We start from the raw sequence: 24,856 nt of genomic DNA, 5'->3' as shown, positions 1-24,856 counted from the left end.
CTGCCTCCCTGGTCACTAGCCAACAAGCTCAATTATCTGGAAACCCTCAGGCAGGAGCTTGAAGGCTCCAAGATTTCAGCTCCCTGTAAACATGGAGTCCCTTTCCCACTTCTGCTTGTGAGTACAAAGGTAATTTGTGGTTCCCAAACCTTGTGTGGCTAGTCACCCTCCTGCTCAGTGACTCATCTTCTCTGCCCCCAGGGCCTCCCAAGAGAAACAAAAACTTCAGCTGCACAAGGAGAAGGAACAGAAGCCCAGGAACACAACCAAGATGTGTGACATTTCCGTGCAGATAGAACCAGTCCACACTGATACTTTCTTGAGCAGCCAAGAGGTGAGCACTTGCCCCACCACTGGGGGCATCTAGAAAGATAAGCTAAGAAAGAGCCCAATGGAGGCTTTCTTTGCTTTTGAAAACATCTTCATTCTAAGTTCCAAAAGCATGCCTTGCTTATGTGAAATGTATAAAGTTATCATCAGCTGAGCACAGGTACCGTCAGCCCTCTTCCTCACAGAAACCACCACACGCTCATACAGTCAGCGGTTGAAGTTCAGGCTTGGAGCCCATCTGCCTGTGTTCCAATCCTGCTCCTCCACTCAGAAACCCTGCAACCTGGTACCAATTCCCTCGTCTGGAAAGTGGGCATAATGCCAGCCACCCCATCATGGGATTCTTGAGAAACAAATTTAACTTACACACACAAACATGTACAAGCTTACATATACATATATTTATTTGACAGATTTTTTTTCAAAATATAGTCTCAAACCATATTTATTCTGCAACTTATTTCTTTTTTCCCACATAATACTATTTCATGGGCATATTTTCAAGTAAACGTACGTGAAGATCTTCCTCATGCTTTTGTTTGTCCCAAGTTGGAAATTGTATTTTTGAGGCAAACATACCAAATGATTTGGAAATTTTCATCCCCAAGGCCCAGCGTGTGGGCTGGGCGACAGTGGTGGGTACATGGGGCGGCACCCATCCTCTGCTGTCAGACGGGGATGCCCACCCCCCACCCTAAGGCAGCAGCTGCTGCCCGTCACAATTCTGACAGCTGTGAGCCCCTGGCCCTGTGCTGGGGGCTCGCAGGGCCATTTCCATTGAATTCCGTCACGTCCCTTTTATCCAGCCAGTAGCCTGTTGATGGACATTTGTTTCTGCTTCCTCACGTTGCTGTAGTTAATATCCTTGTGAAAATGAAAGCGTTAGTCACTCAGTCATGTCCAACTCTTCGCGACTCCATGAACTGTAGCCCACCAGGCTCCTCTGTTCATGGAATTCTCCAGGCAAGAATACTGGAGTGGGTTGCCATGCCCTCCTCCAGGGGATCTTCCAGACCCAGGGATCACACCCAGGTCTCCTGCATTGCAGGCAGATTCTTTACTGCCCAAGCCACCAGGGAAGCCCTAAGTATGTAGAACAGATTCCTAGGTGTGATTCTGAGATGTCCAGGGGACATCCTAAATTAGGCCTGAAAGGGCTCAAATGCCAGGCCATTTATGCTCCGTGGCTGACTTGATGATCTCTGCCCAGAGGCCTTCACACACCTGGAAGTCCCAGCCAGGCAGTGCACAGGGATCACATCATCGATGGAGAACTGTGCCTTCATCCCATGGTCCTATACGGTGGCTCCCACCTGTCCCTGTGGCGGGTGGTCGTGCTCCCAGTGATCCGTTGTTGGCTGACCATGGGCACGGCACTTCCTTGAGGCCCCGGGTTTCCTGGAGTCCAGGGATCTCCTTTCTCCCTTCGCTTTATGAAACTAGAGACCAGGGCGTTTCAGTAATGCACTTTGGACTTTCTCTTGGAAACAGGGCCAAATGTGTCGGCTTGCCTGCCTGCTTCCTCAAAGATGCCTTTCCCCTGCCAAACAGCAGGGAGCCAAGGCCGCACGCAGCATGAAGGAGACGGCTCAGTGGCCCCGACGGCTGGCCCTGGCTCCCGTCATCATCCAGAGACCTTTATAGCAGCAGCGTCTCCTCCTTACTAGGGCAGCCCAGCCATGGGGCTGCAGCCGGTTCTGCAGCTGTGAGCGCCCAGGGCCGGAAGCAGGTCTCGTTCCTGTTGAAATCCAAGCTTTTAGTGTAGGACCTGGCCTGTGTTAGTTCACACGTTCAGCAACTATTGGGCACCTGCTGTATGCCAGACCCTGTGCTGGGCGCAAAGCAGGATGCTCAGGGTTCCTGGCCACACAAGACTCCCTCTGACTCTCCTGTGTTTGCTGGGAAGGATTGTTGGCCAAAGGCCCTGTCTCAGTTTCTATGATGACACAGTATTAGAGGAGGGTGGGGGAGGGAGGCTGCAAGATGAAAGGAAAAAAGGCTTTTTTTCTTTCTCAAAACAGCCTTCCACACTCAGTCTACTTCCTGCCTTCTAAACCAGAGTGGGTCAGAGGGCTTAAGAGTTGTATGAGAAAGAATCTCCATCTTCTCTAAATAAACAAATTCCCAGAAGGGCCATGAGTAAGGGTCACACCGGGCTCAGCCGAGCTCTCCAGGCAGAGGAAATGCTGTCACCGAGCCTGGCGGCTGCCCCACCCCCAAAACCAGCCACCACCTCCTCTCCACCCTCCAGCGCGTGTGCACATGCACAACATTCCTGGTGTTCACTCCCAGGGCAAACGTATGCCCTCAAAGAGAGGGAGGCTGGTGTAGAAACAGCCCCGGAAGTGGACCAGCCGAGCAGGTCGAAAGCCGGCTGGAGCCAGATCAGGGTCTAGTGATGCCCTACTAAGTGCAGCACCCCCTTCTCTCAGGGCTGAACCTTGGTCCCAGCAGGAACACTGGGGCAGGCCCCTGCTGGCTCCATATTTATGGAGTCCCTACTATGCTCGGGCACAGGGCTGAGCTTTGGGAATAGCACGGCCTACATGGGAGACAAACTCTGTCCTCACAGGGCCCATGCATGCGTGCATGCTCAGTTGTGTCCGACTCTTTGCAACCCCGTAGTCTGTAGCCTGCCAGGCTCCTCTGTCCAGGGATTCTCCAGGCAAGAATACTGCAGGGGGTTGCCATGCCCTCCTCCAGGGAATCTTTCCGACCCAGGGGATCGAATCCACACCTCTCACATCTCCTGCATTGGCAGGTGGGTTCTTTACCACTGGCACCACCTGAGAAGCCCCTCCTCACAGGGTCCACATTCTGAAAAAGGAAAGAGGCGATAAACAAGGCAACGTCTAACAAAATGTCCAGCGAGGGTGAGCCCTCCAAGGAAGGATACAGCAGGACTGGGGCTGAGTAGCATAGGGGCGGGGGCTCTTTGGGACAAGGCAGTAGGGAGGCCTCTGCAGGAGGAGATGGGGAGCAGAGCCTGAATGAAATGAAGGAATGAGTGGTGGGGGACTGGAGGGGAGAAGAGACCCCAGGGAGGACCTGCTAGGTCTCTCTAGACCAGCCAAGAGCCCATCCATGCAATTCCCCCTAGCAAATATGAGACCATCATCCTTACTACCAGCTAAGCACCGAAAAATGTCCCTCCAGGACTTTCCTGACAGTCCAGCGGTTAAGACTCCATGCATCCACGGCAGGGGGCATGAGTTTGATCCCTGGTCAGAGAAGAGACTAGACCAAAAAAAAGAACCAAAAAGTACCCCCTTCAGGAGTGAATTTGATGTGATTGTTCAAAGATGAGAACAGAATGACAAGTGGAAACCCAAACTTAGAAGAATATTAGAAAAAAAGAAAGAAAGAAAACATGGCGAGGAAACAGAGGGGATCTCTTATTTATAGTGATGCTAAGTCAGTAGGGAAGTTGGAAATCTTCCTAGATGTGACTTTGTATTTGAAATGAAATATTTAAATTCCTTCTCTGCTGAAGCCCCTTAACGGTATTTTCCAGGGTACTAAATGACGGGGTTTCTGCTAATCCATGAATTGTTCATGTTTCTTCAAATATAAGAGAGAGATTCCGATCCCTAATAAAGCCGCTGTCTGCACCTTTCTGGCCGCAGGAGCAGTCCTTCAGTGATCTAGGGGCCAAATGCAAAGGGTCCCGACACGAGGAGGTCATTCAGCGTCAGAAAAAGGCCTTATCTGAGCTTCGTGTGCGAATTAAAGAACTTGAGAAGGCCGGCTCCTCAAGTAAGTTCCCTCCTTCCTAGTGGCCCCTTCTGTGCTGAGCCATGGGCCCCAGACCTGAGGGTTCCCTGTGGGGGCTGACCAGGATCACTGTCTTCTATTCTTATCATTTCATAAGTGAAAAGACATAGTTTTTTTTTAAAAAGAAGAAGATGAATCGGGGGGAGGGGGGAAGATGGGCAGACATGATCTCAAAGTCAAGAGCAGGCCTTGATACTAAATAAACAGGATTTCATGAAAAACTCGTAACATTGTCCTTCTTTTTCTTATTTCACTATGGCCCATTGGAAACTTTTGCATAGACTGATGGTGTTCAAGGATCAACCTTGGGGAACTTCCTAGATAAATACCCTGTTTAGAGGGAATGGGGCTCTCAAGAAACAGAGCTTGTTGCTGGGTGGAGCACTGAACCAGGCCCTAGCAGCCTGGGTTCAAGTTCCATCCTCCTACCTGTGGCCAAAGGTTCACCCTCAGAGCCTCAGCCGTAAGAGGCTGCAGCCTCATATTAGCTATGTGACCTTGGACAAGTCATTTCACCTCTCTGGGCCTCAGATTGTGAGGGTTAGTACTGGCCCATGGTAAGCGTCCAGTTAACAGCAGCTGTGATTTTTTTACATCCAGTGACTCCTTCCTGAACCTTTCTTTTGAGTCTAATAAATTATTTCTTTTTTTAGATCATAAGGACCACATGGATGAATCATTTATAGACTTAAAGACTCTTGGGATGGAAAAAAACGTCCAGAAAATATTGGATGTAAAACCTGATTTGCCAACTTTCTCACGAGTAGAGAGCCGAGTGGTAATTTACCTCTGCAGTGACTGACACGTGGTGAGGGTGGGCCTGAGGGCAGATCTATCCAGGTGCCCTGGCCTCACTGGTTCAGGGTCAGATCCTCCCTGTTAGCCTAGCATCTGGATCGATCAGTCAGTGCCTAGCATTACCAGTGGTCCAGTGTTTGAACAGAAAGGGGGCTTTCAAATGTGCATAGCAGGATGTATCATCACACTGATGTTGGCCAGGTCAATCTCTGGGCCCTCCTTTTCATATCATATGTTATATTCTGCAGAAAATATTCAACAAGCTATATAACATGATGCCATGAGTTTGCCTAAAATTTGCTTCTTTCTGTAAACTTAAAAACCCGAACACAGAAAAGGTAGCAGAAGGGAGCCATGATGATTAAGAAGACACCACAGTTCTAGAATCAGAGACCTGCCTGTGTCCTAATCCCAGCTCTGCAAACCAAGTGACCTTGGCGGGCTCTTAACCTTTCTGGGACTCCATCTCCCAGCTGTAAAAGGAGATAATTATGTAAAGTGCTTATGCCAGTGCCTAGCTCATAGTAAGCACTTAATAGATGATACTTGTGATTATTATTAAATAGTATTTCAATGGTATTATTCAAGAAAGCCTTCCTTCCTTAGGGGACTTTGTTTGATTTGCCCAGATTTGCAGAAGTAATTTGATTGTTAGGTGGAAGGTGTTTGATTGGGCATTTGATTGACACATGACAATGGACAGCTCAGGTTAGTGTTAATCAGAGGACCTGCTGGGCATGGTTTGCTGCCACAGCTGGATCCACACCATCCTTAGGCTGTTGGAAGAAATAATTAAAACCATTCAATCTCATTTGCTACACATTTGCTAGACGTGTGAATCTTCAGAAATGTGTTGCTTTGAGACTTCCCTGGCAGTCCAGTGGTTAGGACTTTGCCTTCCAATGCAGGGGGTGCAGTGTTTGATCCTTTTTTGGGGAGCTAGGATCCCACATGCCTCAGGGCTAAAAAACAACATAAAACAGAAGCAATATTATAACAAATTCAATAAAGACTTTTAAAAAATGATCCACATCAAAACAATATTTTAAAAAAAAGAATGAAAGAAAGAAACGTGTTGGTTTTCCTGCTAAGAGCAAACCCTCCTCTGAGAGTAGAGAGGGAGGGACCATCTCCAGGTGGGGAGCTCAGCTGGATCCCATATCCTGATCCTGCTTCCAAGATTTGTCTTCTCCTTGGCAACAACCCCTCATCCCACCACTGACACCACAGAGCAGGAAACCTCCAAGGCTGGCAGTAATTAAAAGGAGAAAAGGAGCAGGAGAAAGAGTAGCTGAGCAAAGGCAACAGGACTCCTGTTTTTCTGAAGCTTATCTTCTCAGCCTTGGTGCTACCAATTTTTTGAGCCTGGTAACTCTTTGCTTGGGGGACTACCCTGTGTGTCACCGGGTGTTCAGCAGCATCCTTGGCCTCTACACGCTAGATGCCAGTAGCAGTTGTGACAACCACCAACGTGTCCAGGCATTGCTAAATGTCCCAGGTAAAGGGAGAATGCACAGTCATCCCCGGTTGAGAACTGCTGGTCTAGAGGGAAGACGGACAGTGACCAAAGAGCGGGACTAATGATGTGTCATTTCAAGAAAAGTTATGCTCTTAAGGGATGGGAACAGAGCTGTAAGAAAGCAGTTCTCAGAGGAATCAGATTGGAAAAAAAAAAAACAGCTAGAAGGGGGCGACAGAGAATGAGATGGCTGGATGGCATCATCAAATCAGTGGACATGAATCTGAGCAAACTCCAGGAGACAGTGAAGGACAGGCAAGCCTGGAGTGCTGCAGTCCATGAGGTTGCAGAGGTGGACATGACTTAGTGATTGACCACAACTGTCAAGTTATTCTTTAGGAACTTTCCAGTTCTTCGGTTATTCTTTGGGTTATTCTTCTGGATGTAGAAAATCATAATGAATACCAAGAGAGAGTTTTTATTTCTTTTTTTATTTCAGCCTCAAAATGGCCTTTCCAGCCCAGGGTCCATCATGGCCACCAATAAATTAGGGAAAACAGATGCAACTGAGGCTCTGGATCTCAGTGAAAAGCTGGTATGTACACCTAGCCTCAGTCCCCCTCCTGTCCAAACCCGCAACCCCCTCAGGTAGTGTTAACCACCAGATAGCTTAACTAAACATCAACCCTACGTAGATATTTAGTCATTATTACAGCTCTGCAGGACCCATTTGCTATCCCAGCATGGGTTGGAAATTGCATAGTTGAATTCCTTGGAAAACTGGGTAGCAAGAATAAATGTTTCTATCTGTTGTCATTTTCCCCCTGGTTCTCAAAAAGGCATAGCATAAATGGATGCAGGGAACATGAAAGTCGGATTAAAAGCCCCAATTGTACTCCTTTCCAAAGCATGTGTTCTCTGTGATTGCAGAAAATGAATGAAACAGAATTAGACACTTGCCTCCTTATTAAAGGGCTTCCCGGGTGGCTCAGTGGTAAAGAATCCTCCTGCCAGTGCAGGAGATGCAGGTTTGATCTGTGGGTTGGGAAGATCCCCTGGAAGAGGGCATGACAACCCACTCCAGTATTCTTGCCTGGGAAATCCCATGGACAGAGGAGCCTGGCGGGCTACCGTCCATGGGATCGCAAAGAGTCAGACACGACTGAGTGACTGAGCACAGCATACACACTCCTTATTAAAGCAGCCACCAGTGGTGGTGGACCAAGCCTCTTACCTGCAAAACGCTTTCTCGTAGTACATGGATATGAGCAAAACACTCGGGAGTCTGATGAACATCAAAGATATGTCAGGTCATGTGTCTATGAAACACCTCTCCCCCAAAGAGAGGGAGAGAGTCAACCAGCTTCGACAAAGAGACCTCGATATGGTGTTCGATAAGATCACCCAACTCAAGAACCGGCTGCAGAGAAAAGAGGAGCTTTTGAGAGGATACGAGAAAGACATTGAACAACTCAGGTAAGGCCCATGTCCCTGCAGAAAGGCCTGGACCTCCATTCTCCAGGCTAAACCTCAGGGCAGCAGCAGACCTCTGGACCAAGACAGGAGGACAGAGGTCTGGGTGTGCAGGGGAGGCGGGATCATGACTCAGGGTCTGATGGAGGCGAGTCCTCTGGGCCAGAAAGCAGCAGTTAAAGTGCCCTATACTCTCTTAAGGGGTAAGGTGCACCTTTTATGAATGTGTCTGATATTTCATCATGTGTGTGCTTTTCATAATTCCATCTTATTTTCAGTAGTATCAGTTCCCTGACCCTCCCTGGGAAATTGGGAGGGGCTGGTAATATAATCTGTGTCAGCTTCATGCCACACTTACGCAGCCCATGAGCTATTTATACTGCCCTCTAGTCCCCAAACTTCATCATTCTCTCCCACTTGTAATGAAACCGCTAAGTTAGGCGGACACAGAAGTGTCTTGAGAATCTCCCAGGACAGGGGCATTGCTGGTAAGTGAGAAAGATAAGGGGAAAAGAGACTTTGTCTCTCCCGTGTGCTCAGGCAGAGCAAAGTGTCGGTTCAGATGTACCAGTCACAGGTGGCCAAGCTGGAGGATGACATCTACAAAGAGGCCGAAGAGAAGGCGCTGCTCAAGGAGGCCCTGGAGCGCATGGAGCAGCAGTTGCACCAGGAGAAGAGGGTCAACAGGGCGATCAGGCAGCAGAAGGTGAGTGGTGCCTGCTTGGAGCAGAGTCTCTGAGGCTGACCCTCTGCCCCCTTTAGAAATGGCCAGCTGAGGTCCCAGCGGGATCTAGGCAGTATAGGAGGCATTTACTGATGCAAAGGAAAGTGGCAGAATAGCTTTAGCATCAGACAGACCTAAGTTTAGACTGTAGCTCTTCCATTTACTGTGTGACTTCAGGCAGGTTTCCTAACCACTCTGAGACTCAGAGTCTAGCTTGTCTGTATTTTCTTTCTTTCTTTTAATTTAATTTTTAATTTTGTATTGGAGTAGAGCTGATTTATAATTTTGTGTTAGTTTCGGGTGCACAGCAAAGTGGTTCCGTTATACATACACATATATCCATTCTTTTTCAGATTCTTTTCCCAGATAGGTTATTATAGAATACTGAGTAGCATTCCCTGTGCTACACACGGGTCTTTGTTGATTATCTGTTTTATATATGGTAGTGTGTATGTGTTCATTCCAAATGCCTCATTCATCCCCCCTCCACCTTTCCCCTTTGATAACCGTAAGTTTGTTTTCAAACTGTGAGTCTGTTTCTGTTTTATAAATCAGCTCACTTGTATCAGTTTTTTAGACTCCACATATACGTGATATCATATGATACTTGCCTTTCTCTGTCTGCCTTACTTCACTTAGTATGGTACTCTCTAGGTCCCTCTATGTTGCTGCAAATGGCATTATTTCACTCTTTTTACGGCTGGGTAACATTCCACTGTATATATGTACCACGCCTTCTTTATCCATCCCTCTGTCTGTGGACATTTAGGTTGCTTCCATGTCTTGACTGCTGTAAACAGTGCTCTCTGAGACTCCTAGCCTAGCTTGTCTGTATTTTTTTTAACTTTTGATAATTCATGTATTTTACCTGGTTCTTTCCATTTCTAACTATTTTTCTGCCAGTTTTATTGAGATGTAATTGACACTGTATTGAGTTTAAGGTATACAACATAATGATTTGACTTCCATGCCACACGAAGCAATTGCCACAATAAGCTTAGCAAACATCCTGAATTTTTTAAAGTGGTATCTGTTGTTCTTACTTTCATTGTTCTGCCAGGTGCAAGGGATACACAGATGAATAAGTTCTCTGAGAATAAAGATTTTCAACTTGCTATTCTGAGTACCCAGAGAATAGTAGACACCCAATAAATATTTGGTACATGGATGGATGGAAGGACAGGTGGATGGATGGATGGATGGATGGATGGAAGGACAGGTGGATGGATGGATGGATGGATGGATGGAAGGACAGGTGGATGGATGGATGGATGGATGGATGGATGGAAGGACAGGTGGATGGATGGATGAATGGATGGATGGATGGAAGGACAGGTAGATGGATGGATGGATGGATGGATGGAAGGACAGGTGGATGGATGGATGGATGGATGGAAGGACAGGTGGATGGATGGATGGATGGATGGATGGATGGATGGAAGGACAGGTAGATGGATGGATGGATGGATGGATGGAAGGACAGGTGGATGGATGGATGGATGGATGGGTGGATGGATGGACACCAGATCAGTGGATCAGTATGTGTTCAGGTAGATGAATGATCAGGTGAGTATAGATATATGTCCTTGAAGGACATATTTTTCAGTGCAGAACATACAGGTAAAGAGCTGATTTCAGGCTGACTTAGTGGGGTAAGGGCTCTGTTCAGATCCAGAGAAGGGTACTTGGCTCAGTCTAAAGCATTCAGAGAGTGTGTTCCAAGTGCTGACATTTGTTATGAATTGCAAAGGAGAGTTGGAGTTTGTCCACCAAAGGGATGGACAGGTGTGCATTCGAGGCTGTGGGAGCCACAGAGGAAAGGCATGGGAATGAGGGATTTGCTTCCTGGCATGAACCTGGTGACAGCATTGACCTGAGAGACCAAGACTGACACTCAGGCTGGGGATCCAGCTAAAAGAGGCCACCTCCTCCCCTCATCCTACTATCTCATCTATCACATGGCACAAGCCTCAGTGGGTCCTGGGGTCAAATCCCCCTGCTTACTGTGTGACCTTGTGCAAATCAGTCCCCCTCTCTGAGCCTCACTTTCCTCATCAGTGAATGGGAGCTAAGAGCACCTGCCTGGCAGGATTGTTGTGAGGATTGAATACAACACAGTAACCCTTCCTATCCAAGCTCTCACTGTCTGAACTCAGAACCAGTCGGTTTCCGATGCCCAGGTACACCTGTCCAGGCTCTGAAGCATGCAGCTCAGGGCCTGGGACTCGGCAGGTGGATGAGGCTGTCTTCCCTGTGGCTAGCCGACTGCGCAGGTGGTCTCTGAAGTGAGTGCTGCCCCAGACCCAGTAGAGTCTGCTGCCAAAAGTCCCCACACACATCGAGACAGGCGTGGGCAGCACCTGAAAACCAGCTCCAGAAGCTCGCTGTAACCCTGTGCCTGCACTGCAGTCAGTAGTGAGGTCTCTGGTCTTCTTGGCAGTTAACACCCATGACCATCCACTCCTGTGGTCAGCAGCATGTCACTAGCCCAACTGGGCACTAGCACAGCAACTCCTAAATAGATCAGATGCGCCCTGGTCCTTCACTCTCACCTAAGGTCGAGCAGATCTCCAGGCAGGCATCAGGCAAATAGGGAAAATTACCATAGCCCCCATTTCTTCATGATATCTGCAGGCATTGGGCTCCACTCATGCTATGCAGCCATGATCAGGGTTATTAATGCCTCTGGTAGCCCTTCCCAGTTGTCATGATGATACCCGTTCTACAGATGAGGAAACTGAGGCTCAACGAATTTAAAAAGAGACTTGTCCAAGTTCATAGAGTAGCTGGTAGTTCACAGAGTCTTGTTAGTTGCTCAGTCATATCTGACTGTTTGCAACCCCATGGACTGCAGCCTGTCAGGCTCCTCAGCCCATGGGATTTCCTAGGCAAGAATACTGGAGTAGATTGCCATTTCCTTCTCCAGGGGATCTTCCTGAGCCAGGGATCGAACCCAGGTCTCCAGCATTGCAGGCAGATTCTTTACTGTCTGAGCTACCAAGGAAGTCCCAAGTAGAGCCTTTACCTAGCCCCAGATCTCTCTAGTTCTAGGTCCTGCATTTTTTGCAGGTGTGGCCCCAGTTGCCTCCTTGTACCTATTAGTATTTCTAACTTGGAGCTGTGTATTTTTGCACGCATGCTTGTGTGTATGCCTGTGAGTATGTGCTGTGTGTTTGTGTGTGTGTGTATTTGTGAGTGTGTTGCCTACATGAGCTCTAAGGAGGCCAGGAGGGCAGGCCTTAAAAGGTCATAGAAGGATGTCTTTCTCAACCAAGAGGTGATGGTCAGATGAATTCCTTGCAGAAGGCTGTCCTCCATTCTGCAAACTTTCCAGGCAGGAGGTTTCCAGACAGCAGGCTCTCTGGCTTGTAGCCCCAGAAATGAAAGTGGCTGCTGTCCTGCTCTGAGGGAGCCCGGATGTGGTGTTTCTAGTGCTCACCGTTCTGAATTAAACATCACAGACCTCAGTCTGCGTGTGTCATGGGGCTGCCTCAGGCAGAGGACAGTTTCCTTTCACACCAAGCAATGCCAGGGAGAGCTGGGCCACTGACAGAGTTCTGACTTTCCCTTTGATGTGCCCTCTGGAGAGCTCACCCCTCCCTGAGGCATCCCCCGGAGCCCCAGGGCTTGGCAGGCGAGGCCCCAAAGCAGAGACACCAGACCACAGAATGGGACAGCAAAGGACCCAAAAAAGGCCATTGTCATGTACTGAAAACCTGAGGATTTACATAATCAGGCTTCACATGCATTATTCATGGGCTGCCTCATTCATACACAATGCAGGGGACGTGCCAGCCTGTTTGGCGCTAGATATCCTTCAGCAGAGAAGGGTCTGAAATGGCCAAGCTGAACCTGTGTCAGGGTCCCCAGAAGAGCTAGAGCTAGGAGCTTTAAAATTCGTGAAATTCACAATTGGAGAAAAGATGTACATGAACTACAACCACAGTCATGGCATCGCCAATGATATCATTTACTGAGCACTTTAAGTATCATTTACTTTACTTTATCATTTACCAAGGGGCAGGCACCTGCTCCACACCGTACAGGCTTCATCTCTCCCATCAACCCCACAAGGGAAGCTGGTGAGCATCAGCCCACTTGAGAGAGGGGAGGGCTGAGTTGACAGAGGGTACCACTCCCTGGCTGCTCAGCTGCAGAAACAGGATTCCCTCCCACCTGCTGCCCTCCCAGCCCACGTTCACTTTCCCACACCCCTTCCTTCTGCGTCTCCCTTACCCGGGTGCCTGCCTCGTATTTCTCTTACCATTGCTCCCACAGTATTCGCTCCAGGACTCGGGTTTGCATCTGAGGCTTCTTATTACTATGTCATCAGAAATCCCTGTTTATCAGGAAGAAAAAAATAATAAACTTTACAGTTTTGCTGGATTCTAAAGGGCACGTGTATACATTCGTCTTGGCATCAGTTCCTTCCAGGGAGTATGTCTTCATTGTTTTTAAGTGGAAATTAACAGAAAATAGAATTCCTCTTTCCTAAGTTTTACACCTAGTATTTTCACAAGGAGCCTTACTTTTTAGCCTCCTATACAAAACTTTGACACTGTTCACCCTGTTCATTGAGCTTGCAGGGCTGAAGCACTGAGATGAAATTAACACATCTGAAGCTTCAGAATCCACCCCCCCCCCAACCCCCACCCCCCAAAATGTAGTTTATCGTCTTAAATGTTTGACCATCTCTTCACTAAGCAGCACCTTCCAGAATCAAAAGTCGTATTTCCACACTAATACCTCTGGCTGTGAACATGAGACTTGATACAAAAGGCTAGACATTCACAGAGAACCCGGTGGTCATCACCAGGGGCTCTGGAAGGCCCTGAGTCTGTGGCTCTCTCCACGTGGCAGAGAGAAGGGACCCTGGCCCAGCCGAGCTCACTCTAATCCACGTCCAAGTCACTCGAGAAGCCCGTAGTGTCTCTCAGAGGCCAGAGGTGGAGTCAGACAAACAGCAGTCCAGCCCCGCCCCCGCCCCTAGTGACCCCTGAGTAGGTGGCTTGACCTCTATCTCACGTTCCTCAACCAAAACAACCAAAGATGCTAACAAGAGGCCCGCTCCGTGGGGCAGCGGGAGGGTTAAATGGCAAGATGCCCGCAGTGCCTGGCACACGGCAAGCCCCTTTTCTAAGGGGAAGAATAGACAGCCCATGGATGGGTGGGGAGTCCTGCGTTTCTTTCAGGGAGCTTCCTGCCAGCTGACGCCCTCCCTGGTCCTCCCAAAGCCGGCAGCTCTTCTGTGACACTCTTTTCTCCTCGGTGAATACCACTCGGGTCACAGCCAAGAAAGGACCCAGATACCTTTTGTGAATGGGCTAATGCTGGGGTTTTTCAATAGGAAAATTTTAAATGCACAGATGTGGCCATTTGAAAAGCACGCAAACCCTTTTACTTAGGACTTGAAGTCTAAGAAAGGCTGAAGGGCACTGGCTGCTTCTGGCAGAAACTCGTTCAGCTCGCCTGCCAATCAAATCTCCAGCCAATGAAGTCCTGACTAGGGGGCATGGCCAGCACTTTGCCTGTGGCCTCAGCCCAGCGAGCGAGCGTGTGTGATTAAGTCACTCAGTCGAGTCCCACTCTTTGTGACCCCGTGGACTGTTAGCCCGTCAGGCTCCTCCGTCCATGGGATTATCCTGGCAAGAGTACTGGAATGGGTTGCATTTTTTTTCCTCCAGGGGAATCTTCCTGACCCAGGGATCGAACCAGCGGCTCCTGCATTGGCAGGCAGATTCTTTACCACTGCGCCACCTGGGAAGCCCCCTCAGCCAGGCAGGAGCCCCCTAAAGTTCCTTCTGCTTAATTAGCTCATGTCCCTTGTTTTTAAGATGAGAATAAAAAGGGCACCTAACTCAGTAGCCTTGGATGAAATGGGAGGTTGCTTACAAAACCCTTGTACATGGGACCACGTAGGATACATGCTCACCTGCCATCATGGTTATTCTCACTCTTCTATTTAACGCACCATTTTCCAGGATTTCCTTGGGCCCAGGTATTCTCAAGATCCTGGTTTCCTCAGCACCACTTGTGTGTTTTTAGCCAACAAGCAGAAATTGGTAGATGTTGTGTAGGAGGAGCGTGCGATGGGAGGGGCTTGTGGATGGTACTCTCCTGCCCACGATGATGAAGTAGCGCAATGTGGCTAGGCTGGTGCAGCATACAGACAGACGATGGCTAAAGAAAAAGACCCTCACCTGCCCCGCTTCTTCTGCCCACCAATCCCAGTGAGTCCCAGCATCTCCTAGCAACCTCAGAGGTGTGTCTGCAAATGGAACAGGTGGGGACACATTGAACACTGTCTTGCTCACCTGATATTTTCACTTAGGAACGTTTAGAGGACCTCGAACAGAGAAATGCCAAAGAGTCAGCAGCTTGCAACTGTTCCTTCAAAGAGAAAGAGAGGCAGGTACAGAGACCCTTTCTGATCTTGCAGCCAGACACAAAGTAGATACCTTATTTTCAAAGGGCAAGAGCTTGTGGGGTGCAAGCGCCAGCGTGGGCAGCCCAAAAAACATTCCACCCTCCTCTACTCCCTTCCCCTCCCCCACCCCAGCCCCTGCCCCTGCCCCTTCTCCTGCCTGCAACCTGCACAAGGGACCTGAGAGACCCAGGATCTGGAAGTGAGAGAAGGCAGAAGGGCAGTGCAACCAACCTGGGTGCTAAATGATTTGGGGACATAGAGACAAAACCATAAGAAAAGAAGAAGGTAGGAGTAAAGAATCCCAGAAACCTCTGCCCTAAGAATGAAGTACAGTAGGTGGAAGAAGCGGAGAAGGCAGTGGCACCCCACTCCAGTACTCTTGCCTGGAAAATCCCATGGATGGAGGAGCCTGGTAGCCTGCAGTCCATGGGGTCGCGAAGAGTCGGACACGACTGAGTGACTTCACTTTCACTTTTCACTTTCATGCATTGGAGAAGGAAATGGCAACCCACTCCAGTGTTCTTGCCTGGAGAATCCCAGGGACCGGGGAGCCGGGTGGGCTGCCGTCCATTGGGTCGCACAGAAGCGGACACGACTGAAGCGACTTAGCAGCAGCAGCGGCAGCAGCAGCAGGTGGAAGAAGTGGGGGATGGTACAAAATGGAGCCAAAAATAAGGATGAAGGTGCCTGTTATAACACCCCCTCACCTGCCAAAGGGGAGCCCCATTAGACAGTGGGCTTTCTGGTAGCCAATGGGAAATGGAAAGCCCAGCATGGTCCAGAGTTCACTGTGTACATGAGATATGATGAGTGTGATGCTCAGAAGTGTTCCAGAGAGGACAGTGTGAGGTGTAATGCGAAACACCCCTAAGAATAGCAATGCAGTGCTACCTGGGTCATGGCTGTGCACAGATCTTGAGACAAACTGATGATCATATCCCAGTGAGTCCAGGAAAAGCATGTGCACACGGGCCAGGCTCTGCCCTTCAGTGCCAGCCATCCACTGATAGGACTTAACCCAAAAAGGTATTTCAGAGCAGTGTTCACACTGGGGTTCCCTGGAGCCCTGGGTGCCATGGGAAGGGGATGACTCTCAACACACACACACACACACCTTTCTCCCACCAGAGAAGCTCTCCACTGTCTGTTTTATACCCCAAGTTCCTCTTGGAATTTTGCTTGGATAAAAGGTTTAGGGGGGAAAGGTGGGGGTGGGATGGGAAAGAAGGAGGTTGTTGGTTTAATACCACTGCTTTATAATATCTGGAAATTTGGACGGTGACTGCCTCAAGTGAGTTTGTGATAAATATTGAGTGGCTGCAGGCTCAAGGCCTCCATGAAAAACGTCTGGAAGACAACTCTCTGTTTGATATGGGCGCATAAGCCTTCGTGGACAGTCCTCTGAGGGGAGAGTTAGCGTCCTTCAGGGAGAATGGAAGAGACTTACTAGTACCTATGACCTGTCCCAAAAGATGGCCTTACTTCCTCCATGAATTTTATGAATGCCCAGTAGCATTGCCAGATTTGAGGGGGGAAAAAAACAGCATGGCCAGGGTGTGTTAAGTTTTAATTGCAGATAAACAATAAACAGTTATTAAGTATAAATATGTTCTAAATATTGTACAGGGGCACACTCATAGTAAAAAATATTTTGGTTTCATTCTGAAATTCAGATTGAACTGGGAATCCTGTATTTTATCTGACAACCCCTCCAGCACTTACTGAGCACCAACTAGACACCAGGCGGGGAGGTTCTGAAGCAGGTGTCGCAAGATGGCAGCCCACAGACATATTTCATTTGACTCATGGGATTTTTTTTGGTACATTTCAAAGTAGGGCAGTTTAACAGAATACTCCAGATTTCCAGCTTCTCTGAGAAACTTGCAAGATCTGGGGACACTAGGCCCACAGTCCCACAAAATCACAAGCCTCTGTCTTCCAGGCCCCTTAGCGCTGGGCTCATGGACTTGCTGCCACCCCTCCCCTGGCTCACCTCACCCACTTCCTTTACTTCCCTGGCCCCTGTAGGAATCAGGTCGGTGACCCCAGTTGATGCTCAGGGCTCTCTCTGAGAAAGTCCCCTTCCTGACACCCCTACACATTCACCTGCAGGATGTCGATGTGCAAGGGGGACCCCAGTTCCCTCTCCCTTTGGTGTCTCCAGTGTCTCGGGGATGCTCTTTCTTTGATGAACTGTCCCTGAGGTGGGGAGTCTTGAGCAGATCAGGGCAGCAATGGTAATCAAACCCCAGGGGAATGGGCTCCAGATTCTCGGTGATGGCTTCCCAACAGGCCCCCAAAGTCCCTGCCAGGGAGGTTTACCACTGGGGCTTTTGTCATGCCTAGGCCATTGGGTGGAAACCACTGTACATGTACAGCCTCTTCTAATGACCTGGAAGGCTGTGCTTCCCCCTAAAGCAGATCTGCCCTCCAAGGAGAATATAGCATCCTTCATAGCCTTCTTGGTTGACCCACCTCCTTCTCTACTGGAATCTGGAACAGAGATCTCTTAAGAGGTTCAGCAGGACAGTGTAGCGTTGCCCCAAAGCCACACCCTCTTCTACAGACACCACCCACCCCACCCCATCCCTGCCATCCTTATCCCCTCCCTCTTCTGCAGATCCTCATCCTCATGTCCTCCCCTAGGAAGGCTCAACATTTCATCCAAATGGGTAGCATCCGAAAGTTGAGAAAAATCTGTTTTTCTTTGATGCAAAAGACAAAGCAGAGCATAAGCTAAAATTTGTCAATATTCTTTCTGTGTTAAAGAGACGAATGTTTGTAGAGGCAGTGAAGAACAAGATGCAGAACTCAAATTTCCAGGTGAGCCAGGAGAGGAGGGAAGAGAGAAAACCATAGAATATCAGCAGGAAGCCCAGTCAACAGTGACACAGTATCTATCGTGTACTGAGGATTTAGCGTGTGCCATGCACACAGAGCTAAGCACTTGACCTGCAGTATCTTATTTAAGCTTCACAACAACCCTATGGGGGGTGGGTTTTGTTATTATACCCAATTCTCAGATGAGGTGTCTGAGGCTTAGAGACCATTTGTCCAGAGCCACACTGCTAAGTTGGAGACATCTGACACCCAGGTGAGAGTGCTGGCTTTTCTTATTGAGGTTATAAACTTCCAGGTAATAAACCTGATAACACTTCCAATGGCATTTCTCTTGAGTTTCACAGAAGCATCCTCTAAAATTCTCTTAAAAGTTGAGAATTAAGACTTTGAAATCTTGAGCATGTTGAAACATTGCCATTGACAAATCAGCCCTGGAACTGGAATTAAGCCAATCCGCATTCCCACTTTGCAGAAAGTAGAGGCAAGCTCTCAGGGAGCTTGAAAGCTGAACACATTTTGGTTGAATAAGAGAGAAGAGACATATTCAAGTTTGATAAAAGGCCACAGTCATTCTGAAGCAACCAAATTATCACTGGTAGAAGAAACAAAGATATTCTAGGTGAGGGATATATTTGGAAAATGGAAGCTTCTTCTCAACCAGCATCCTTGTTCTAAGGCCAGAAGATGGTTACTGTCCCAGAGCAGGACATTAAAATGACAGGGAGCGTCCTGGGGGCCCCTGTGGACCTGAGACCTTTGCCACCCTGCGAAGCGGAAATTTGGGGAAGTTTGTCCCTTATTCATTCACATATATGACTGAAGCGGAGGAGGAGGAAAGAGCCCTAAGCTAGGTTTTGTCTGAGGACCCCCTGGGGATGTAAAATGACAGAGGGGATATTGACATGGGTCCCAGATGTTGTGGGAACACTGTGCTTCTCTGAGATACGAGACCCCCCTGGCATCTCATGCTGCCTTTGGCTTTAACAGAGTAGGGGCAAATGGTGCTTTGGCTGAGAGCAAAGAGCCAGCTTCCCATTTTTCTTGCATTCCAGCCCCAGCTTAGAAGTTGGTGTCTGAAATCTCCTTGGTACAGAAAGGTTTCCTCCAGGTTCCCTACCAAGTGTAGCTTGGGCAACTTCTTCCTCCAGAGTGGACCTGGAGTCCTTCAGGGGATGGAGTCACCAGGACCACATTGATAGAGATGGGACGTGTAAAGTTTGCTCTCTCAGTCTCACATAAGAGACTCCCAGAGAGTCTCAGCCTTTCTTATAACAGAGTCTCCATCTCTAGTATGCTTCAGAACTAGCACATTCTTCCTTTTTAAGATCCGATGGGATTCATATTGATTTTTTTTTCCTCTGCAGCTAACAGTCTTCTATAATTATCTATCATATGCTAAAGGGGAAAATCTTCTAGTTAATAAATTGAATACCTAGTCTAGGCCACATACTGTGCTAGGAACTGGGGACAGAAAAATGAACAGAGATACGACCCCAGCCTTCATTCATTCAACGAATATTTGTTGAAAGGCTTGCGATATGGCGGGTAATATTCAGGTGTTAGGATTCAATCCTATTCTCAGTGGCAGCAATATCACCCCTGAGAGGGCAAAACTCTACTTTTTTAATGTATAAAGCACAGAAATACACACAGTGCTATCTGTAATAATCAAATTTCATGGAGGTGAGAACTTCCCAGGTGGCTCAGCGGTAAAGAATCCACCTGCAATACAGGAGATACCGATTCGATCCCTGGGCTGGGGAGATCCCTGTAGAAGGAAATGGCAACCCACTCCAATGTTCTTGCCTGGGAAATCCCATGGACAGAGGAGCCTGGTGGGCTACAGTCCATGGGATCTCAAAAGAGTTGGACATGACTTAGAGGCTAAACAACAACAAAAGCAATTAGGAAAAAATGTCTAAGAAGGCTTTTTAAGGAAAAGGATGATAATGAAAAAAAGAATGAGAAACGCCAGGTTAGATCAATGAAGAAACATGTAAAACTCCCAGTCTTTCATGGCTTTTTATTCTGAGGCAAATAAATAAACAAATATTGGGTTGGATAAAAAGTTAATTCAGGTTTTACCATTAAAATGTTATGGAAAAACCCGGATGAACTTTTTGGCCAACGCAGTACTTTCTGAGTTGTTCCTGAGCTCAGGAACACTTTTCACAAGGACCTCTCCCTCCCCCTCCCCAGTCCAAGGACCAGGAGAGGCCTCCCTGAAGTAGGGATATTTAAAATCAAGACCTGAGGTGGTGTGGAATGAACTGGGACCTTTGTGCCCCGATCTGCCACTCCAGTAAGCCCTGAGTTTTAACTGGAATTATCCCAGTTAATTTCCAAATTTCCAATTTATTTTTTTAATTAATTAATTAATTTTTTACTTGACAATATTGTAGTGGTTTTGCCATACATTGACATGAATGGCGCCATGGGTGTACATGTGTTCCCCATCCTGAACTCCCCTCCTATTACACTGTTGGTGGGAATGCAAACTAGTACAGCCACTATGGAGAACAGTGTGGAGATTCCTTAAAAAACTGGAAATAGAACTGCCAAATTTCCAATTGAAATGTCCTCATTTAAATGACAGGCTCCTATCCTGGCCTTGTTCTTCTAAGGGTGAGCCGGGAATGCGATTCCAAACATGCAGGATGAATGGCTTGCGGGAGGTCCCTGGCTAGGGACAGACCAGCCAGGCTTCCCCAACCTCGGGCTCACACTTGAATTTCACAGTTCCCGTTCCTCACCCCTTCCTTTCCCTGGTTCAGCCATCCCCTCTGCCTTTTGCTGTCCCCGACCTCATCACTCAAAAAAGTTGACCAAAGCTTGCTCTGTGGTGCTTCCCACCTCAAGCTCATGGCAGACCTGGGACTTGGGGGACCCTGGGACTAAGGAATCTTCATTTTTAACAAACACCCAGACTCTCACTCTGACAGCCAGCCCCACACCAGGTCAGGGCACTGGCCCTGGGGACCCATCCAATTTTATTGAAAATCAAACTAAAAAGGATACAAAGGAAAACTGGTTTAGAGGCAAAAGATTTTCGACATTTGCTGCCTGTTTTTCTTTTATGTGGGCATTCCCACCAATATTTACTTTGTGGGCTAGTGTAGAGATCTTAGCCTACCTCACCCTGAAATGTTTTCCTGCAATGATTTTGAAAGCAATCTCAAAGCACATTTCAAGACTCCTGGCAGCCACTGGCATAGGTCAGGCACAGAATGTGATTTTTAAGCCTGTCTTAAAATGAAAAGAGTTACAGAGAAGGTCCTACCAGCCCCTTCCATTTAAATCCACCCAGAACCTCCTCTCAACCCCTGAGGCAGACAGGACATTCTGGCCCCTATCTGACAGATGAGGAGACCAAGGATCACGCTTTCAGAGGCAGAGCTGAAACTTGACTACCTGTAGGCCCGCAGGCCCTCTTTCCCCAGGGGCATGAGTTGGAGTCAAAAACTTGCAGGAAGTAGGGCTGGTGATGTGAAGCCTGTTGGAAAGAAACCTGCAAGTTACAATTGTATCTGCAGTATAAACAGAACCGTGTGAGAGAGAGATTATTGGGTTGCAATGAATAGAAACCTATTCAGAAAGAGGGAGGGGGCTTTTATAAGGATGTAAGAGTGAGTGCCTCATAAATACTGAGAGCTAAGAGAGAGCCTGGCCTCAAAAGAGAACTGGTAGGCCGCCATCTCCCAAGCGTCATCTCTCTTGCACACAAACACACAAACAGAGCTCATATCACCTCTCTGTGCCTAAATCTCCCCTGATCTCATCTATCTCTGGTCATGTGATAAAAAGGGATGATCTCACGGTCCCCCCAGTTCAAAGAACCAGCTCAGGTAGTAAGTAGCATCATAGAGCCCATAATCCTAAATCCTAGGGGTGACCATCTGAAAAGCCGAGCCTGTGCCAAAGTGCCTGATCAGCTAAGACCAGGGACAGAGTCATACTCAGGACTGCCCCACGGCAAGGGCAGTGCTTAGAATAGGGTTAGACCGATTCCCCTTGAATATCCTGCCTTTTCTCCTCCTAAGACATCAGAGACATAAGACATTCAGTTTAGTAACAGCTTTTCAAGAGAAAGTCCATCCCAATGAATGTGCCCATAATCAGAAACTCCTGGTTTCAAAAACCAAAAAAAAGAAAGAAAATATAAGAAAAGAAAGCGTTATCTGTATATCTGGAAGGGAGTACATCGGAATGTCAATAAGGTTACCTGTGGGTAGTGTGAGAATAGTGGATTATTTTAGCTTCTTTTTGCACACATCTATGTCTGTATATAATTTCTTTTTTACAAATACTTTATTTTGAGTAAAGCCCATTTGAGTGCTGTATTTGGGGATCTCCTTACAATTGTCAAGTTTGTGCATTTGTTGCTCTTGTTGAAGGTTGGAGCCAGAAAAGCCGCTGCAAAGATGGACCAAGAAAGAGAGATGCTAAAGAGAGAGATGTCCAGCAAGTCCAGCCAGAGCCTTCTGTTTTCTAAGCCTGGTGGAAGGAACTAGAGACATCATCCCGCCAGGTCTCGCGAGATCCTCCTCCATGAGTCAGAGAGACTCTTCCGCACCAAATCACAAAGACATTTTTTTAGGACTTATTGTTACCCTGTGTGTTGCTTCCTAGACTGGTATTTTGCGCAGTGCAATTTTTCGGAGTGTGTGGGGAGAGGGGCTCTTTTCACAGCTATCTACGAATGTAAACGCACTCAGGCATATGAAGAATTAGTTCAAAATTCCGACTCCTAGGCCCAGTAGATAAACTTATGTGTCTGGGTTGTGACATACCCAAATGTCACACCTCCACGGAGCTCCAAGAAATCCACAGTTGCGAAAACCCAGGGCATGTTACTGGGGCCACAGGACAGAAAGGTAACCTCAGGGGCTGCTGGGTCCAAGGTATAATGCATTTATATCTGAATTTCTTATAATAAATTTGAACACCAACCTGTTTTTATTGTTTCCGTAACAATGAGTCACATGTATATGGCACTCTGCAGTTTTCAAAACCCATCTCATCTAATCTTCCTCCAAGCCCTGGGAGGTAAATAGTATTATATTCCCCATTTTACAAATGAGGAAGCTGAGGTCCAGAGAGGTTAAATGGCCCATCTAAAGTCACACAGCTAAGAAATTCAAGGGTTGGGTCTGGAACCCAGGTATTTACCTCCCGTCTCACACTGCCCATTCTGTCACAGCAGGATAAGCCCAGTAGTTCAAGTCACAGGCCATCAGGACAGACCAAGTACCCAGTCACCAAAGGGCACACACTGCCCAGGTGGACACACTCTTTCCATGGTATTTGGAGAGACTTTCATTTTTGCCCTCTCTGTAGCCATCGACAGATGGCCTTTCTTACATGGCCAAGACCACCAAATAAAATGAGTGGAACAGCAGAAATCATGAATATCACTAATTTTTTTAATTTTAAAAAAGCCACAATAAAAACATTTTTATATTTTAAAACCAAATGCATTCTTTATACCAATTAAAACTAGAAGGAAATAGGAAAAATTATTTGCGTGATATTCCACTAAAGGTACATCTTACACAGTGAGAAGGTACATCTTACACATGACCTTAAAAATAATCTTGAAGGGAATTCCCTGGTGATCCAGTGTTTAAGCCTCCATGCTTTCAAGGCAGGGGGTGCAGGTTCAATCCCTGATCAGGGAACTAAGATCCCACATGCCTCATGGTGGTACAGCCAAAAAAAATAAAAATTTTTAAAAGAGTTTTAAATTATTTTTTAAAAATAATAATAGTAATCTTGAAAACCCCAGTTTTCCATAAAGAATATGATATTACTTATATTGCACCATATCCCCAAAATCCAAAAAGCAGTCTCCAGCACCAGAAAAGATCACTGGGTTAGACAGTAGTTAAGAAGCTGGCTAATGTTTGGAAGCCAAATTGGAGCAGAGCGGGGGAGGCGGGGGGGGGCGCAGGGGGCGGGGGGCGGTGTGGAAATAATTTGTGACTCCATTGTATTTTAGGTATCTCAAAGGACATGTTAATTTTATCATATCAACTTTGCAACCCACGATGGTGATTTCCTTTCTTCACTCCTTGAACTAGATGGTTCTCTGGGTATCACCTCAGCCACATACCCCTTTCTCTGAGAATGCACACTGCCCACCCAATCAGATTTGCCCTAGCTAATGCTGCTCTGTTGGCCACAGCTGGTTGGCTGAGCAGTAGATAGTCTCCCTAAGCAGACCGATCAGGTTTCACTTCTAACCCAAGCTGGGCCAATCAGTACCTCCACCCTTGGTATTGGAAGTAGGGCACAGGATCACCACACAAGTCATTAGTGGTATGGAGCTGAGGTCTTGATGCAGTTCCCAGCTGGTGTGGCCATTTCTTCCACTGTGTTTGGAGAAACAAAGCCAGTCTAAAATGAGACAGCCGGGATAGATAAACAACAAGTGGAGACAAGAAACCAAGACCACCAGAGAGACAGTGCCGTGGACACTACAAGTCCCTTAGTCATCGCCCCCCTCTACTGCATAAGCTGAAGGTTAAGCACCTTCATTTCCCAGTTTCTCTTGCAGCTAGACCCAGCCATGTTGCTCAGTTCTGGCCAATGATAGGCAAGTGAAGGTCCTGGACAGGGCTTCCCTTCTGGAATTAAAGGCAAGACTTTGTTAGGAGAGAGATTTGTCTCTTTGTCCCTTTGTCTTGTCTGCCTTTTCTGTCCTGGAGCTCAGGTTTAGAGCTGGAGCAGCCATGCTGGGAATCACCAGGAAACAAGCAAGAGGCCAAAGCCCACCTCAAGGACAACGGAGTGGAAAGATATGAAAAGCCTGGGTGGGAGCCTGGTAACATCACTGTGCTGTACACCACAGTGTACTGAACAGCCTACCTCTGTACATCCTGTTATGTAAATAAATAAATCCCTCTCTGTTTAAGTCACTGTAGTCTGGTGTACCTGTGTGTGCTGTGGAGCAAACCACTTAAAACTTCTCAGTGTTAGTCACTCAGTCATGTCTGACTCTTTGTGACCCTATGGACTGTAGCCCACCAGG

General features: G+C 47.6%; 1 protein-coding gene across 1 annotated transcript in view; it reads left to right on the top strand.

Moving 5' to 3' along the window:
* Window positions 1-22,778, top strand: part of FHAD1 (forkhead associated phosphopeptide binding domain 1) — a 165,213-nt gene extending 142,435 nt beyond the window's left edge. The window contains exons 27-34 of the mRNA XM_055582628.1: window positions 202-334; window positions 3,957-4,086; window positions 4,758-4,882; window positions 6,861-6,956; window positions 7,617-7,837; window positions 8,375-8,540; window positions 17,755-17,808; window positions 22,221-22,778. Of these exons, the coding sequence (XP_055438603.1) occupies window positions 202-334; window positions 3,957-4,086; window positions 4,758-4,882; window positions 6,861-6,956; window positions 7,617-7,837; window positions 8,375-8,540; window positions 17,755-17,808; window positions 22,221-22,337 (1,042 nt within the window). The 3' untranslated portion in view covers window positions 22,338-22,778. The remainder of the gene's footprint in view (window positions 1-201; window positions 335-3,956; window positions 4,087-4,757; window positions 4,883-6,860; window positions 6,957-7,616; window positions 7,838-8,374; window positions 8,541-17,754; window positions 17,809-22,220) is intronic.
* The last annotated feature ends 2,078 nt before the right edge of the window (window positions 22,779-24,856 follow it).

The sequence above is a fragment of the Bubalus kerabau genome, chromosome 5, assembly GCF_029407905.1.
Source record: "Bubalus kerabau isolate K-KA32 ecotype Philippines breed swamp buffalo chromosome 5, PCC_UOA_SB_1v2, whole genome shotgun sequence".
In the NCBI taxonomy this organism is placed as follows: domain Eukaryota; kingdom Metazoa; phylum Chordata; class Mammalia; order Artiodactyla; family Bovidae; genus Bubalus; species Bubalus kerabau.
This window is presented reverse-complemented; position numbering and strand designations above follow the sequence as displayed.